The sequence below is a fragment of the Chelmon rostratus genome, chromosome 6 (assembly GCF_017976325.1).
Source record: "Chelmon rostratus isolate fCheRos1 chromosome 6, fCheRos1.pri, whole genome shotgun sequence".
Taxonomy (NCBI): Eukaryota; Metazoa; Chordata; class Actinopteri; order Chaetodontiformes; family Chaetodontidae; genus Chelmon; species Chelmon rostratus.
The window spans coordinates 16,500,921-16,519,437 of record NC_055663.1 but is presented as its reverse complement, the minus strand read 5'-3'; the positions used below and the strand labels follow the sequence as shown (position 1 = coordinate 16,519,437).

General features: G+C 41.9%; 2 protein-coding genes across 2 annotated transcripts in view; one reads left to right on the top strand and one right to left on the bottom strand.

The window, feature by feature from the left end:
* The first annotated feature begins 1,772 nt into the window (after positions 1 to 1,772).
* Positions 1,773 to 5,669, top strand: isl2a (ISL LIM homeobox 2a). The gene is made up of 6 exons (XM_041939697.1): positions 1,773 to 1,887; positions 2,322 to 2,511; positions 2,875 to 3,134; positions 3,626 to 3,912; positions 4,773 to 4,940; positions 5,553 to 5,669. Exons 1-6 carry the CDS (start codon positions 1,830 to 1,832, stop codon positions 5,667 to 5,669), a joined length of 1,080 nt encoding a protein of 359 aa, XP_041795631.1. The 5' UTR covers positions 1,773 to 1,829.
* Positions 5,670 to 8,056: 2,387 nt separating this feature from the next.
* scaper (S-phase cyclin A-associated protein in the ER) overlaps positions 8,057 to 18,517 on the bottom strand; it is a 58,351-nt gene continuing 47,890 nt past the window's right edge. The window contains exons 27-31 of the mRNA XM_041939503.1: positions 17,800 to 18,034; positions 16,085 to 16,234; positions 9,917 to 10,108; positions 9,074 to 9,122; positions 8,057 to 8,774 (exon numbers count right to left, since the gene is read on the bottom strand). Coding sequence (XP_041795437.1) covers positions 8,677 to 8,774; positions 9,074 to 9,122; positions 9,917 to 10,108; positions 16,085 to 16,234; positions 17,800 to 18,034 — 724 coding nt within the window. The 3' untranslated portion in view covers positions 8,057 to 8,676. The remainder of the gene's footprint in view (positions 8,775 to 9,073; positions 9,123 to 9,916; positions 10,109 to 16,084; positions 16,235 to 17,799; positions 18,035 to 18,517) is intronic.

The window sequence follows — 18,517 nt, the reverse complement described above, 5'->3', positions numbered from 1 at the left end:
CGCTATATTTTGTTCAGTTTCTCCTTCAGAGACTAAATAAAGTAGGAAAACTCCGCTTCGAAAAGTCCAGCATATTCTGTAGGTAGTGCTGCTCGTCCGCCTATTTTCTTAATGAAAGTGCTACTGTTACAGCCATTTCTTTTCAAAAAAGTCTTTTCAGTCAGTAAAATTAACTCCGAAGCAAGCACAGGAAAAATATATAATTAGATTTCACGAATATTATTAAATACTGGTACACATATGGGCTATTAACAAATATGTGAAAATGCAGATAGTTATATGAAAGTTTCCCTTGTCAGATTTTTTTTCCTGTAAACAAATACAATTTTCTGTTGAATTTACAATCATAACTTTAACATATATATATATATATATAAAGTAAACACGACATCACAATGTGTGCTGTAGAGTATTTCATCAAATCAAATGTTTCATGTCAAAATCCTAGAATGCTGTGAGAAATTGTAATTTTAGGCTGGATATACCTATACTCTATTTAAGGAAATATTTGAAGACCAGTGTGAAAGATGTTCTGCTCCTTCGGATAAATGAATCAGTTTAATTCAACTTATAATGAGCTTTGTGTTTTCAGTGTGCTACATGTTTCTGTCTGTGAGAGGGGAGAGAAGAATGAGAAGACAAAGATGGTGAATGGACTCTAATTAAAAAAAAGGCCTATGATTTGCCTTTTCTGAATAAAGGAATTTCACACATTCATGATGTTTAATCTTAAGATATTTTCCAAATGAAATTCTGACCTGCTTTCCCACAAAAGCAAAACTTGAACTGCAAAAGCGGTCTCAGAAAGCAACATCTCTGCTTTGATTTTGTCGCGTCTCTCTCTACATTATGCTCATGCTCTCTCACTCCTTCCTTCTCTCTCTCTCTCTCTCTTTACACTGCTGAATATTGATTCTTGTGTACGTGACAGTAAAGGAATTACGAGCATCCATCGGGCCCTTCATATTTACAGCATTTCTTTATTTTCGTCAGGCATTTATGGATAATCCATAAGAAAAAGAAAAAGATCTATTTCTAAACTGTGCATCTTATTGATCCGAGATCTCTGCAAGATATTTCATCCAGTAGAGGGCTCTCTACAGTAAGGTGAGAATATTGGTAAACTATTACAGTCACTTAAATAAAGCAATAATAATAATAACAGTACTAACAATAATAATAGCAATAGTACTAATAAGACCATATTTTTCATAATTTAGCTCCAGTAATAAATTAACAGGTGACATCAAAACATCTTTGCATTTTCAAACACTGTATTTTAGTGGAAATCCAAGCTTAATGTGATGGAGTTGCTAGTGGAAAAAAACTCTAAAACACAACATCACACTAATACAAGATACTGACACGGTTAAGTTACCACAAACAGCATGTATTATGAGCCCAAAGACAAATATTAAGGGAACGCAGGGAAGCATTTAAATCCACACTTGATATCACACGGTAAGCTTCTATTATTGTGCCGTGACTTAACAGAGAAAATGGATTTCTCTCGGGAAGCAGAGACCTGCAGACAGCGCCCTGGGACAAAAAGATAAAAACAGCAGAACTGCTCTCACAGCCAGACCAAGGAACTAAGACCAAGGAAGAAAAAAAAAAGGCAGAGCAGGGGTCCGGGAGGAGATTTGCATGGCACCCTCTCCCCGGACCCGCAGAGGTCCAGGTTTGCAGACGTCACTGGTCGAGGATCTTTGTTTTCTCTCCACCTCTCGGTGGAGGAATACAAGTTAATCATCCAGCCAGGGACGGGACGGTCTCCTCTGCCGCTCCTCTCCTCCGTCTGTCGGCTTGCGCTGGGCCATTTCTCCTGTATGGTGGACATCCTGCTCAACACTTCTTTCTTGGATGATATGGGGGATCATTCAAAAAGTAAGTTATTCTTCTTTCTGCTCCTACATTACTATTCAGGGGATTTATTGTTTGTTTTATGTTTATGTCCTAACCGGCGTGCAGCTGACGATTAATCGCTCAATTAATACCGAAAACTGCAACAAAGCAATCTAAAGAAAATCACTATAATATTCACATAATACCCTCCTTTATAAACTTCTATTATAACTATGGAGATTGAGCCTTTAAAGTGAGCCATGCTGTTGCTTGCTTTATGGTATTTTAATCTCTTGTGGCCCTATTATAAAAATCCAGCGAAATCCACCCAAAGACGCGCATGTTTGTTGTGATAGGCGCACAACATTTTCTCCCCTGAAGGTGACGGGGTGCAGGGGGGCTTTAGCAGGGATGTCTCGGGGATTAAAAGAGCGCACGAAGTGTTGCATTAACGCATTCGCCCCCGCCTCACGCAGAGAAGTCGGGAATCGCGATGTGTGTGGGCTGTGGAAGTCAGATACACGACCAGTACATCCTGAGAGTCTCCCCGGACCTGGAGTGGCATGCAGCCTGCCTCAAGTGCGCGGAGTGCAGCCAGTACCTGGACGAGACCTGCACTTGCTTCGTCCGAGACGGGAAGACTTACTGTAAAAGAGATTATGCAAGGTAGGAGTTCAGCAGAGTTTTCAGGATCATTTCTCAATTTTAGAGGCCATGTGGTAAAGAAAGCGATTGATATAAAAAGGGGCGATTATTAAAATTAAATAATAGTCTATTTCCAGAATTATAATGTCCATTTGAATGGAAAATGTGCAGAGTGTGTGAATGAAAATGCGCATGGACAGCAGCCTGAGTCAGATTTGTGTTACATGTATTCAATTTTTTTATTCTTTTCCTGTGATCATCATATCAGCTCTCAGCTGTTTTGTGCTTCTTTTGACTGCATGAAGATCTGCGCCAGATTCCTTTAATTCAAAAACCTTTAGGGCCGCTGCGTCAGACCAACACGTCTCCCTGCTCCATTTTCAGGTTATTTGGCATCAAATGCGCAAAGTGCAACATGGGCTTCTGCAGCAGCGACCTGGTGATGAGAGCTCGGGACAACGTGTATCACATGGAGTGTTTTCGGTGCTCGGTTTGCAGCCGACACCTCCTGCCGGGGGACGAGTTCTCCCTGCGGGACGACGAGCTGCTGTGCCGGGCGGACCACGGCTTGCTGGTGGAGCGGGCCTCTGCAGGGAGCCCGCTCAGCCCGGGGAGCATTCACACCAGACCGCTGCACATCTCAGGTAGGCTGCAAGCTGGTTTATTATGAAGCTATAAAACCTTAAAGAGAACACAGTGAGATACTCGATAAAATGATGTGGATGGGCCTAAAATCGAGCATGCTATATCATTGTTATTGTTATTATTACGATTACTATTATTATTATAGCTTGCAACTTTCAAAAGTTTTATGTTTTAGGCAAAATTTGAACAAAGTCGACTAAATTATATTTTGTGTGCATACAGGCCTGCTGAGCATGAAAAATTAAATTGAAACTGAAACTGAAAATGAGTCAGATGTGTAAATATAATTCAGTATTTTATTTTATGACAGTGTGTCTGTAAAGCTTTTAAACATAACGAATGTAGCGACCTTCCAGCAGCCTAATAATATTTGATATTTTCATACTTTCTCCTGTTTGTTGCTTTGATTTCTTAATTCAAAAACCTAAACTATGCATTTATTTATCTCGAACAGCTGATCTGAGTGTCTAACTATTCCCCGTCTCCTCAGACGCGGTTTCGGTCCGGCACCCTCCTCATCACCGGAACCACGTCCACAAGCAGTCCGAGAAGACCACCCGGGTCCGGACGGTGCTGAACGAGAAGCAGCTCCACACCCTGCGGACCTGCTACAACGCCAACCCGCGACCGGACGCTCTGATGAAGGAGCAGCTGGTGGAGATGACCGGCCTGAGCCCCAGGGTGATCCGCGTCTGGTTTCAGAACAAGCGCTGCAAAGACAAGAAGAAGTCGATCCTCATGAAGCAGCTCCAGCAGCAGCAGCACAGCGACAAAACCGTAAGTCCATTCAGGGGGTTTCATTGTAAAATAATGCATTATTCTAGGTTTCTCATTTATTTCACAAGCCCAATATATATTGATATTATTCGGGCACATTTTGTAGTTTGTGCAGTACTTTAATGTCATTCTTGCCCCGGAAAACATGTGATTAATGCCTCCTAAAAATAACATGGAAAACTCAACAAGTCAGTGTGAATGATCAAGTAACCAAATAGTGTTCACATGTAATGTTTCTGCCCCACCTTTGCTCGATAAGATAAAGAAAGGAATAATAGCATATGAAGAAATAAAACCTTTAGATTGGTATTTAAAGGGCTGGTAACACAATGTTAACGCAAATTAGACTAAAAATTGTGTTAAAAAGACAGAAAATAGAAGTAAAATGATTCGTTGGGTAACTTTTTAAAGAAACATCAATTTTTCTGACGCCAGAAACAACTAATTTTTTTTTATGAATATACAGATGATGTATTTTCATAAATTAGAAAATAATAATGAATTGAATTATTGAATTGAATTAGGCTATTTTTTTATTTAATCATCCAACTTTTGCAAAACTAGATTTAGGCTATCTTATAGTGTCATATACGTCTATTGTACATTTTTATAGAACATGGAGGTTAGTTAATGATCATAAAGTTCTATATTTCTGTGATTTTTGGGGGGTTTGCTGTTGCGCAAAAACTGGCTGTTGGTTGACTCATGATGACAAAAAAAATATGCACCACTTACCCTGTTTGTATGTGGCTATCAGCAGCATATCCTCTCCCCTGAAGTGACTTCACCTCAGCCTGTATCTAGACAGCATCACTGCACAGCGTTTGCGCTGAACCGACTGTTCTTCGTTCCTCCTGCAGAATCTGCAGGGCCTGACGGGCACGGCTCTGGTGGCGGGCAGTCCGATCCGGCACGACAACACCGTGCAAGGGAACCCTGTGGAGGTGCAGACCTACCAGCCGCCTTGGAAAACCCTCAGCGACTTCGCCCTGCAGAGCGACCTGGACCAGCCCGCCTTCCAACAGCTGGTAGGATCACATTGAAAAAAAACATAAAAAGAAATATAAAAATAAACCATAGAGTATATTAGAAATGAGCTTGACTATTTCACGGAGAAAGAAAACAGGAAAGAAATACGGATTTGTGAAGACTCATAAAGAATAATTCATCTTAAGATGATGGTCCAAGAGTTAGTTTTGCAACACTGATGATGATGATGATGATGGGTTTAATGTAGCCAGTTAAAAAAAAAACACTTGTTCCATTTAATAATAACAAAGGTGTATGAAACCCTGATTCAAATCATATTGACGCATTTCATTCTCAAAAGGTTCAAGTGCAAACAAACTGTTTCACAACCTTGTGTGGGACCCCATGTGGAGGTACTTGATATGCTGATGGGGTCTCCTGAGATTTATAAGACTGATAACGTCATATGTTTTTTTTTTTTCAAACAGATAGGCCTAATACTAAAAAAAGTATTTCCACATCTTTACTCTCGACAATACAGCACTGGCATGCTGACATCTTTGGTGGGAAGTTTGGCACCAGCAGAGATGGAAGCTGTTAAAAAAAAAAGCATAAATCACCACACTGAAATCATTTCTTGCTGATCTGACTCCCTCTGCGTCCTCCGACAGGTGTCTTTCTCTGAATCGGGCTCTCTGGGCAACTCGTCGGGCAGTGATGTGACCTCTCTGTCGTCGCAGTTGCCGGACACACCGAACAGCATGGTGCCGAGTCCCATCGACACGTGAGGAGGCCTCGAGGTCAAGCAGGAGACCCCCGAGCGCGCGCCCGCGTCCTCTGCACGGACGCGCAGAGACCCCAGTGACATCCAGTGAAGAACAAACGGACAAAAGGACAAGGATGGATTATGCTCGAGGATATGTTCAGGAGTCGACTGGAGAATTGGAGGTCTGACTGTTCTCTTTACATTTAGGCATTTTTAGCTCCCCGTCTTGCTCAAGGACACTTTGGCAGGACACGCAGCTGTTGACGGACATTCTGGGCTTCCACTTGCCTTCTACCATGATGCCAATGCCTGAACTGGCCACAACGTGTTGAATATGTTACGGGAATCAAACGCGTGAGCCTGTGGGCTATTGGACGCCTGAACGTTAATGCTTACAGTATGTTTATCAGGAAAACCACAATACAAACTGTGTAGATGTGCATGATTTGTAAGTTTCACTATCGACTCTTGTAAATGAATGAAACAGATGAGATGCGCATTGTTGGCGTTTTCTGCAGAAAATAAGTTATTATTATTTATTATGAGGACAGACGTAGCCGATCTTAACAATAAAACCATAGTTCTAACTGATGATTGCATGCAAAGTCCATTTGTTCAGTAAACTCTCAGAAGATTTTTAACTATAGTCGGCAAAATAATTCAGTTTTAAGGGAAATGGAACCGCATCTGCTGGTTATAATGCTTGATAGTGTTTTAAGTGGAGGTTAGAGCTGGAGGAGCGCCCCTGTTTACACAACAATAAGGGCTAATTCAGTGAAAGCTCATACAAATAAATACATAAATATACACGCTTGGGCAATCACGAATTGAATATTTAAGTCTTCCAAATGCTCAGTTGCTCATATTTTTGGGTGCCCTTCTGCGTCAGTAAGCTGCAAGCTTCAGTTAACGAAACCCCGAGGTGGTGCAGCCCAGAAACCCTGCTTATATTTAGGCCTGCTCAATTTCTGAGCCAAGTGGATCAGTGACTGATGGCCGACAAGATATTATTAACCATTTGGACCATGTGTCACAGGTCACGGAGTGAAACACAATAGGCTGAGGCCTGTTTAATTCACCTCCTCATGTGATTTTTTCAATCATCGCCTCCAAATAGCCTGGACCTACATCCATAGCAAATGTGGATAACATTTTCTGAAATTCAGTGATGAAACGACAAAAATGGTTTTATTTAGACAAATGTCACAGTGCCATACCGACCTGAGGCCCATGGTTACAAGTCTAGACAGAGGACAGGCAGCGGCGGCCGCTTATCTGCATCTGGCATCACCTGCTCAGGATACTCTGAATGGACCCAGAAGAAAACGCGCAGCCGCGCGGCGCTGAGGGGACTCCCAGCCTGCGGACGCATCCTGGCGTGTCTTGAGTTTATTTTCATTCCAGGAGGAATCCTGAACGGCAAATAGCCGCTGGACAAGAGAGCACGCAGGTCAAGCCGGGCCTGACACACTACACCTCAACAATTTGTTGGGGAGGATCGGCTTTTATCAGTGAGGGGAATGGGAGGCTCAGTGAAATTCAAAATCCTGTGAAGTCCTTAAGACATGCTGATATGGTAAATCTGTACACTGCGCGCAAGAGCAGTAACAACAATACATAAATGTTAATTAGAAAAATACTGATAGGCTTATCTAATGACATTTGTTGCGCTCGCTGTTCATTTTAAAATAAGTGCACACTTTGGGCGCATTTGAGTGGTGATATTCTAGGGATTTTTCATCAAACCTGACACAGAAGATTTGAAACATGAAATAGCTCCCAAATCACTCAAAACACTGCCCTCAAACTGAAATTTGGACAAGCTGGATGAAACGCCCCAGCAGTTTCACACTGTGGAGAATGCATAATGCAGAATTATTGATATGACGGTGTTTTCCTCCCAACAAATTAATTTAAACTTAACAGACAGGTTGATTGTGATACCTGTGCAGAACTAGGGGCTAGACCATCTACAATCACAAAATGTATGCTATAATTTGAATAGACACTAATCAATAACCTTCCAGTAATCAGTACAGTGCAAGGTGGCTTCCTTGAAGCAGATACACTGATGGTGTCCAGAGGTAGATTCAAAAGTTATTAAAAATATCTTTTTTAAACACCTGAAAACTGTTTTTCTCATGGGTGTCCTTTGTGAGGATCAATTAACATTTCTTGATGAATAATTTTCAATAATGGAGGGTTTTTTTTTTGTTTGTTTTTTTTTTACAAGTTGCATTGTTCATCAAATCATGGACCAAATTCAAATTCAGGAGGCTCTGACTGACAGAGACACAAGACTCAGACAGACAAAACAAGAGCAGATGTTTGTTTGGTCATTCTCCAATTTAAATTTGTACAGTCGACAAAGAATAAAACCGAAGAACAGCAATAATTAACCATACGGATTTTATTTTATTTTATATGATAAATAACTCAATAAATTATATTCATTTGTGAGTGCCTAACAGAGGACAGGAACAGATGTGAAACTGAAAAATATAACTCTTAACACATATTTGCAATCAAGGCAGGTCATGGAACTTGGAACTGGCATTGTGCAGACTAGAGATGACATTCTGGTCATTCACATTCAAAAATGAGACAAACACAATAGATTAACACAAACAGTATTGATGAAAATGTTTGGCAAATTATAAATTACAGTAAATGTTTCAGGTTTAGCCACTGTGCAGAAAATGGATCAATTCCTATCTACAACAGAAACAAATGGCTTGTTTAGACATTAAATGGAATAGTTGTGCACGTGTTCTAACTACAATGTACAAACAAGACATTTTGTGCAAATTCCTTATAAACATCAATCTGAACTCCAAGAAATCAAAACAGATGTACCAACACAGTATAAGGCTTCACAATCTTTACATTTGACAAAGTTTATTTACTCGTGTGCCGACTCAAAGTGACGAAAAAAAAGAAGGAAAAAACAAAAACACATCTCCACATATCAGTCTCTTCTCCTGTGTTTATACTGTGCTTATCCATTCTGAGGACAGTGTGTAACTCCATCACTCTTCCTGCTTCTTGAGAAAGAACTGCAGCGCTGAATCCCACTGATCTCTTGGAAAGCGGTTAGACAACTCGCAGTAATCCAGCGGCTGGGAAACTGCACAAACAGAAAAGAACAACTACAATATACTGGGTGTCCAACCGAAATCCTTTATCCCTTTGGAAGTGGCAAAACTCAGCCAAACATGTGCTGACAACGAAAAACTGTTACGTCTCAATACTTAAGTAAAGAAAAAATAGAACTGTGATCAACTGCAGAGCTTACCTGTAAAAAAAACCTGTTTTTACGCGAGGCAAAAACTTTTTTAAAACTATTAAAGTAGTTTTACTGAATTAAAAAAATGAAATCAAGACAATTCCTGCTTTGAATTTGATACATTTATTAGAATAACTTACCTGCTTGCTTTGTTTTGTTGTCTGAATCTTTCTCATTTGCAGCACAGTCCTACGGTAAATAATACGGAGCATTAGCGCTTAATACAACAGTATACTGCAGGTACTAGTAGTGTTACAATTACATTTGTCTCATTGTCTCAAGACTAATTCAGCATAAAACAAAACAAACCATTTACAGCTGCCAATAGATCTGACTGTACTTCACTAATCGAATTCAATGTTTTTTAGGTGACAAAGAACATCCTGGATCAAACTCCGAGGAATGTTCCTGAGGTTAACTCAACAATGAGGGCAGCGGGGCAAGACACCATGCATTATTGCTTTGTTTGAAAGAAATGACAATAGCTCGTCTCCCTTTGAATGGAAGTTAATCGGTGTCTAAACAGTGGTGATTGCAGAGTGGTGAAGGGCGGGTTGTCAAGAGGAAGATGAAGGAGACAAGCTGTTTACTGGGAGTCGAACCAGTGGCAGGTAAATCCACTGTGAAGGAAGCCATTTATCTTTGTAAAAGCCTTCCTGCTACAGATTCACCGGGGCCCAGCAATTGTTCATCAGCTGAAGCAGAAAAGGAGGATTCCTTCTGACGTGAAAGAAATTTATTGTGTTTGGAGATTTACTGAGAGGTATCAAACTCTCAAGTCCAAAGAGGTGTTTTTGAATACATTTTCCACATTGAAGAGAGTGCCTCACCTCTTTATCTCCCGATTCTTTTGATGCACCACTCTCAAAGGCTTTCATTTGGCGTGGTTATTTGAATCACCGACCGGTTCAGTTACACTGTGTAAGACAGATCTATTCACGTGCATACCTACGCTGCATATGCGACCGTGTTCGCATGTTTACCTGAATGAACGTAGCCAGCAGCACACAGCTCATCTCCTGCTGCAGGATGACCTTGTTTTGGGAGTTGTTGTAGCAGGCCGAGATGAGGGAGGGGAAGAGCACTCTGATGAGGCGCGGGTGGCTGAAGTACTGGAACGGCAGCTGACACAGTTTCTGCAGCACGCTGGGCTGGCGGCCAGACTGCACTATCACCTGGAACAAACACACAGGGAGCACGGCCAGTCAGTCACTAAGCCAGTCAGTGGCACTGCTGGTTGTAAATCACCGCCCTGCGCCCCTCCCACATGTAAATCTGCCACTAAAACAACACACAAACAGCCATTAGGAGGAGACCTGTGGGGCACAGCCTCCCACCACGCAATTATGGGCTATAAAACATGATGATGGGATGTTTTGTTCTTCCTTTGTACCAACAGTAAAGCAGAGGCGCTGTAACATAAGGAAAAGAGAGACGTGAACTGATGTCATTATCAGTGGTTAAGACTTCACTTTCAAGTTTTGTGTTAAACAACACAGAGTCAGCGCAAATGTTTGCTACCGCCCTGTGGGAGTGAAGCTCAGGTTGAGAGGGCATTCATAGTGCAACGGGGGTATGAAGGGGCGGGGTGGCGGCTGACAGGCAGGGTGAGCAAACCTCCACAGACAGTGTGGCCACCCCCACTTTAAGAAATGAGCAATAACATTAATGGTATTTTCACCTCGCCGACATCCTGCTCTCCATCACAGCCCGTCAATCACACGCCATCACATCCGGGCCACTGGTATTACAACCAAATCACTCCCAGCCTCGTTTGGTGAGAAAGGGGACTGCTGCGAAGGAAGGGGTCCAGGGCCTAATGCTCTGGTCATCTCCCCTGAGCCTGTGAAGACCATCAGCACCCCTCTGAGAGCCAAAGGGTCAGCATGCTAAATCCTGGCTGAAAAGAAACTGCACTGCTTTACAAGAACAGACTATGGGACTGGGGGCTCAGTGCCAATGGAAACCAGAAGGGCAAGGTGGGGTCCCCAAGTCACGGTGACATAAATTCAGTAGATTTACAAGATTTTAAAAATACACTCTCTAATACTCTTCCACAGGCCTCTCCTTTGATAATGCACTCCAAGTTTGAGCAGCAGGATAAACAAAGCGATAATTCACTGCTTTTATCAGTTCAAGGTGAAGCCTCTCAGAGCTGCCCTCTACAGCGGCGTTCAAAGGGACACAGAACAGTGCCATTTCCTAACATTATTTGTTTGAGGAAACCATATGGACAGGTCAAACAATCTGAACTTTAATGCATTACAAATACTTCAAAATGTGAAGAGCACTGAATTTGTCAACCTGGAATGGATGCGTTAATTTCTGAAACTAAGAGGACACATTGTTCCTGCTCTGCTGCGTTTTACTGAGCGCAGTATTGAATTAAAGAACAGTTTTGAATACATTACAGGTTGCAGTAAATATGTGTGCGGAACAGTGGGAGAACAAAATCCCCACAGTTTCACTGACTCAATAAGTGTTTTTCAGAAAGGAATGTAGGACTTGTTGGACAAATTCATCCACTGAAGGAAGGGGGAAAAAAAAGGCAAGCTCTGGTTGTTTTCAAAAGCAGAACTGCTTATTTTCAGCGCATGTAGTTTTAGTATTTTCATGCTACTTTCCACTAAATCCTATATCATAGTTGTCCTCTATTGCAACACTGCCCAAAGACAAACTGGCAATGAGGGGTTATAAATTTATGCAGCAGAACTCGTTAGAAAGCCAAAACCATGATTCTGCAAAAGCTTAAGAATCTATTCATTCTTATGTTTTAATCCAGAGCTTTTATGGCGTAGGTATCATAATTAACACCATAGCAAGTGTTCAATGTTTGAGCTGGGTCTCTGAGAAGGTCTGACCCACAAATCACCCGGCGATCTCATAATCCTCCACTACGCACAGTTCCATCTTCAGCTGCCTAAACAAATTGTCCACCCTCAAGTGCCTGACGCAGAAAGACATAAAACAAAGCCTGCCTGGTGGCAGCAAGAGTCTGGAGGTAACAAAGAAGTCGAGTCCCCTGCCAACTTTCCACGCCCCTACCAGGTGAAGAGCAACACCAGAGCCGAAATGGTTTCCAACTAGAGATTATGCCGTAGCGTTACTTCTCCCGGCTCAGTTGAAGTATCTGCAGCTCAAAGCCTGACATCGTAAAACTAACAACAAGCATCTGAACCCATGCATCTGGCCTGCGTATAACGCAGACCCTGTAAAAACTCAAGAGTCTTGGTTGCTCTGTTCTTTCTTAAGTTTGGAGACCTGGCATTTTCAAACAGTGCCGGCTTTTATGACGCTTCCATTACATAACTTCCTCACTGTCCACAATGACAACAAAGAGTGTGTAAAGTTAATGTCCTGAAACGCAAACAAAATTCCCAGGAAAACCCAGCGTTGACTCGAGGCAGTTTTAAGAACAGAGAGGAAAAAGAAGAGGCAGTCATCGTCCAGCCGTGCAGTCAAGCGTACATCTCAAATAGCATAATGTGCCTGCTCGAGGCTGCTGCATGAGGTAAAGAAATGTTATCAATTTATTACTGCACAAATCTAATTCTAAAAATTTAGTGTCACACCAAAGAAAAGTGACAACCTTGAGCGTGTAGAGGAATCTCCATTCGTTGTAGCGTCTAGACAGGCCGAACACCTCAGGAGGAACCAGCGTCAGAGCAGGGCCATATATCTGACACTTGAATCCACAATATAAACCAGATCCATCGGAGTGGAACTGTCTCACTGATAAGACGAGCAGCACAGCAGACACCACAAAGCAAAGTTGGTCAAATAACTGTTTAGTGCCTCTTTACAACGGCTTACTGAGAGGAGCGCAGGACGCTGTGGGAATTGCTTTTGGACAACTGGATGCAGGCGACGCAGACATTGACATAGACACTCCAACTTGACTTTTAAGGCAACTGTCAGTCGTTTTAAAATACCATAAAAACCTGCTGTTTACACAATAAAGCTTAATAACTTTTTATTTATCTGGATGACACGACAGCGTCATTCCATTCCAGATCCGTTTTGCTGATAATTCTGCTCTGAAACTAACCTGACGACAGCGTTGCAGACAAATGGAAACTCCTCACTAAAGGTTTGCGGGGATAAAAATGTCCTCAGCTTCACTTAGAGTCAGTTGGACCTGCGTTCACCCCTGAAGCAGAGTGTAAATCATCTACCGAGCTAACAATAAGGCCCTCTCCTGCCAGTCAGTGGAGAGTGTGTCTGTCTGCGTTCTCTGCCTCTGTTTACTCTGCTGGTGATACACAGTGTGCACTCCCCGGCGCTGGCTCCCTACGGTCTGCACGAGCTGCACTTACCCTGCAGGCAGCGAGTGCCTGGTTGTCTTGGCAGTAATGGACTGCTGAAGGGAGCGTTTCAACATCAGGTTAACAGGAATTACAGGCCTAAAGCTTGGCTTGGGCCTGCGGGGCGGAGGAAACGCCCTCGTAGAGAATGGGAAGAAGAGGAATGACCCCACAGATAAGATGTGTGTGGGATGTTCAGTGCAGGAGACAATCCATAGCTCATGCGATGCTTACTGGTATAAAAAAAGCAGTTTAGTAAATATAAGCACAGAGGAGCTAGGTACTCTCAGGAGCCAGTGCTGGGAAAATGATCTTGTTGCATTTATAAAAACGTCCATATGCTACCTGAAACCGCTTCTTATGTGTATGTGTGTGTTATGAGGGCAATGGCGTTTGTGCGTGGAGCTCATTCTGCTCTGCGCGTGTTTGGCCATTTTCCATGTAGTGAAAAAAAAAACAACAGAAAAAAGGCAAAGTTTTCTTAAGATTTCCACACTCTCAAATTGCTTGCGTCTTTCTAAAAAGCAAGCAGGAGTCAGGTGGGTTAACATGTCAACAGTTTACAATTACAGTCTCGTCAGCTCAAAGATTCAACAGATCATCGCCGTGGATGATTCACAAATGAATCACTGTATTTAAAGTCAAGGAGATTATCGGCACATATCTCTTCAGGGAAAAGAGGAAGTACAGTTGTCAGCAACAAAATAGGTGTCATTTGTTCCGCTTTTTGTTTTGTCAGAAAAGTCTCTACGGACGCACCCAGCAGAATGAAACATATGGCTACATGGCTCGGTGGCCCCCACTAGCAGAGGCACACTTGAAAAACACACAAGCCTACATATGTCACTCTCCCAATAGCTTTTTGTGTGACAAGGTGAATTATTCATGGCCCCACAGAGCAGAGGGAATACATCACTACGTATAGTGCTGCTTCAAAATTCTGCTTTTTTATGAGCAGCCTTATTTCTAGAGCATACACATAAACAAAGGCTGGTGTGCCGACAGTGAATCAGCAGTCCCTGCGACCGCACAGGCCTCGGGTCGGGCCGCTTTTGTGCTCTGCCAATGCTTACATTAGCTTGAGAAAAGCTCAAGCTGCTCTAAATATTCTCCTTAACGCCATCCATCTTGGTGCGGAACTGAATGGACGCATTCCAGGAACTGGACCACTGGCAAAGATCAACTCAGTGCGAAGGTTGTGTGGGATCTTGTTACCCGACAATCTACACTTAAAAAAAAAAACCAAACACCTAATCCTTAACCTGAAAGCAAGGTAGGAGGACTCCTTTTTGGTTGCTTTTTCAGTAAGCTTTATGATTGGCAGTACCTGGGTTGTGGAGAAATGACAGGTTTTGCATCATTAGTAACGTGCTAATGTTGTATTTATTTTTTTCCCCCCAAATACAGTCATGCATGGCTGTACTGTTAACGTTGCTGTGGGTGTACAAAGACGAATCATCTGTCACTCGCTTAATTTAATCATCGATCCTCATTCAATTATTCAATATAATATGCAAATTGGATCTGCAATGACCAACAAATGCTAATTCTGTACATCAGAATAATTAAATTGAATAGGAGTTGAGAGGAAGGGAAAGTGCCATAGACTGGAGGAGGATCCTTTAATTAGGAGTAAAAAATCTGATGAATTAGAATCAGGCTATAAATTGTTGCGATGGGGGTCAACTGGGAGCGTGCGGTCATAAATGACATATCAGAGGTTTGAGACCGACGCTGTGGCTGCTGCCTGTGTGGGTCAGGCTTAATATAATCAAAGCCCAGCCAACTGTAGCATGGCTAATCAGGGGCCCGGTAGACGGGCCACGCATGACAGCCAATTACACGGCAGCCAGGTCCGCTCCATCACATCCCGTTCACTTCCAGAGAGCCCTCTAAGTAGTTGTAACACAGAGGGCAGCAAGCTGCTCTGCTTTACCGGGAGGGAACAATGGGTCACTCTGTGGGACAATAGACGACACGCAAACCAAAAGCAGGAAGGTGCCAAGGCATGAATCTTTAAACAGGTGCTTTTTGTTACAATTACAAAACTACATCCTTTTTCTGACAAATAATACATGAACACAACAATAGTAAGATGATATTGCCAGGCTCTACAAACTCAGCAGACACAACTGAAAGCTTTATAAGTAACTTGTGCTAAAATAATTTAACAATTAGTAGATTGGCAGAAAATGTGTCTATTACAATTTTAGCAACTGATGACTGCGTTAAGTAGTGCTGAAACAACAAGTAGATTAATTGATTACCTGGTAGACAGGGAGTTACAAGGCACCTATTTTGATAATCAATTACTTGTTTAGTAATTTTTCAAAGATGGAAAAAGCACTATTATTTTCTGATTCCAGCTTCTCAAATTACGAGGATTTGATGCTTGTCTTTTCCATAAATGACAGTAAACTGAATGCCTTTGGATTATGGACTATTGGTTGGCTAAAATGAGCAATTTGTCAGGTACGGGGAATTAAAAAGGACATTTTCCACTGTTTCCAAACATTTCTTAAACAAAATGATAGAAAATAGCTGCCACTGCATTAAAGTCATTTATCAAGTGAAGACACTCAAATTGCTTTCAATTCAATTTGCTTACTTAATTTCTGAGGTTTTTGACAAATAAAAATCACCACTTTTAGTAATTAAGATTGGAATTTGTCATAAGGTTTTAAATTTTATATACTGATGAATGAATAAATGAACCAACAAAATTCATTCATAACAAAAACAATTTTTAGCTTCAACTACAACAAAAAAATAAATCTCAACGATTAGAGTACTTCAGTTTTGTTTAACTGAAAAAACTAATTTCTGTGCAGGCTCGAGCTGGTTTACCTGGTTATCAGGATGGTTAACAGTAAAGTATCCCACGCAGATGATGACTTCGTGCAGCAGCTCTTCAGAGGAATGCTGGGTACAGTACCAGAGCAGGGAGCTGACAATGTGTCGGAAAGCTAGAGACAGGCCCTCAGCTCCTAGGACAGACTGGCAGGTCACAGACAAAACATGTTAGTATGTTTTACAGTAAATTAAGCATAAATTGTCTATGATTGTGATTACAAAGAGCTCAATACAATAACAACATGAAGTAATAAAAGAGTATATGTTTTGCTGGTGGGAACATACACGGTGTAAGAGTATAAGCAACTCAAGCCGGGTCCCACCATAAAACACCCCAATCCCGCTCAGAAATGAGATGCTAGGAGCAGCTCACAGACAGTATTTATTAAACATGTCAGTGTGACCGAGCACCGTAAGATCATCACTATTCCACTGGACGTTTGGGTGTGCTAGCATTGTAAAATCTATAGACGTAATACCTGAGAAGATAAAGGCTGTTTTCAGACCTCATAACTTATGCATGCAGGAAACATATTAAACTCACTGAACCAGGTAAGCAGCTGTCAAACAGAACAACAGCAAATGTTGCCTAACAATAACTATAGATTAAAAAAAAAAAATCAACTGACAGTTTGAAAAGACAAACAGCTACTCAGCTACGCAAGAGAAGAAGAAGAGAAAAGGCCATTTCTGGTTTGAATGTGAACTTTAAGGATAACAGATTTGGTGCTTCATAATCTGCCAAATTGCAACCACTGCAGAACCCTGTTATTTACTTCGCATTGAACCCTTTTGAAAACTCCTCTCTAAACGTATTATTGGGAGCTGATGCTGCAGCAGAGAGAGTTAACGGCATAAATGTGATCATCCACCACAACACATATTAGCCGGTGCTGTGAGGTAATACGAAACACAAGGTGATTACAACTCCCGGCCAGAAAAAGAAACATTATTTAAAATGTTCATAAAACTCCGGCAGTGAGACGCTTTCATTTCCAGCTGTTTTCAGTTGCCTGAATGTGGCGGGTCAGTGAGAGGAAACTGCTTCAAAGTAATTACCGCAGGACATTAAAATAATTAACAGCATTCTCGCTCGCTCTCGTGCCTCTCTGTCTGTGTGGTGACTTAGCACCGTGAAGCTGTCGCCCTCTCCTCCTCAGGGTGGGTAATGTACGGCCCTGCATACAGTGCTAATCACTCGTGCTCCATCCTAACTGCTGACCCGCCGGGCTCCAGTCAACCCCAACTACTGACCTGGGGTCAAAGGGCACCTGTGTTTATGTCCACAGGTCAGCTTTGTCCTGAGGAGAGTAACTCCTTGCATAATGGCTCTTAACAAAGGAATTAGCATCAGTCCAATCATGTGCACAAAATTATTAAATCCAGGGATCATTCAAATATCTGTGGGTATTTTTATTATAGCCTGCTATTTGTGATTGCTCTTTCTACTAATTATTCAAATACCAGTTAGCTAATGCCAAAAACCATGAACTGTGAATGTCATTCTATAAAATATATATAGTATAATGACGAATCTACAATACAGAAAACATGCTAAAACAAATAGATGCAGAACTGTACAGAAAAATAAACTATGTCTAACCTCCTGTCCCCAGTAGTCTGCTAAATTTTTAAGGGATTATTTTTTATTTTGTGAAAATTGAAGACAATATTTATTTCATTTATTATTATTAATTTATCAGGAATACCTGGAAGGCAGATAGGTCAAGAAGGGCAAAACTGTTGAGGAAGCGGATGCCTTGCAAAGACACCTGGATGACCCCGGGGCCGTAGGGTTCCTGACTCTGGGAAGAAGACTCCGGCACGAAACTGTGCAGCAGGATACAATACAGGGTGTGCACCACTCCCACCAGGTCTGTGGACTGCAGCAGGGCCGTCAATCCAGTGGGGTCCTGGCGTTTATTATCAAATATACTGGGAGCACTGGGGAGGCAGAGAGGGTAAGTGTGTGGTCAGCAAAACCAAATATAAAGGCAAGTGTTCATTAACAAATTTACACAGATATGATACTAGAAACACATTAGGGCCAAAAAAAACCCCCTGAATGTAAGACTGTGACATCCCAAGACTGAGGATGCAAAGAACAATCAGGACCTCGCGACTTCCGGATCTACTCACCAGACAAGGGCTTAGAGGTGGCTTTCCCTTGAGATAATAGATACTACTCTGTTAGTACTGTTGTGTCATCTGACTTAACTGACTGCAGTGAGTGGAAGAGTACCGAGTTAAAAATGTGTAGCTTATTGAAATGCTGGATCATCTGCTCTTCATGTGCTTCTGTCCATTTATGGGATAACAGTTTTTCACTCTTTGCATGCAGGGAGCTTCCATTTTTTTACTTCACTAAAACTTACTGCCAGCCAGTTTGGTTGCAGCTGAAGAGTGGGACCTTTGAGTTCCAAAAAT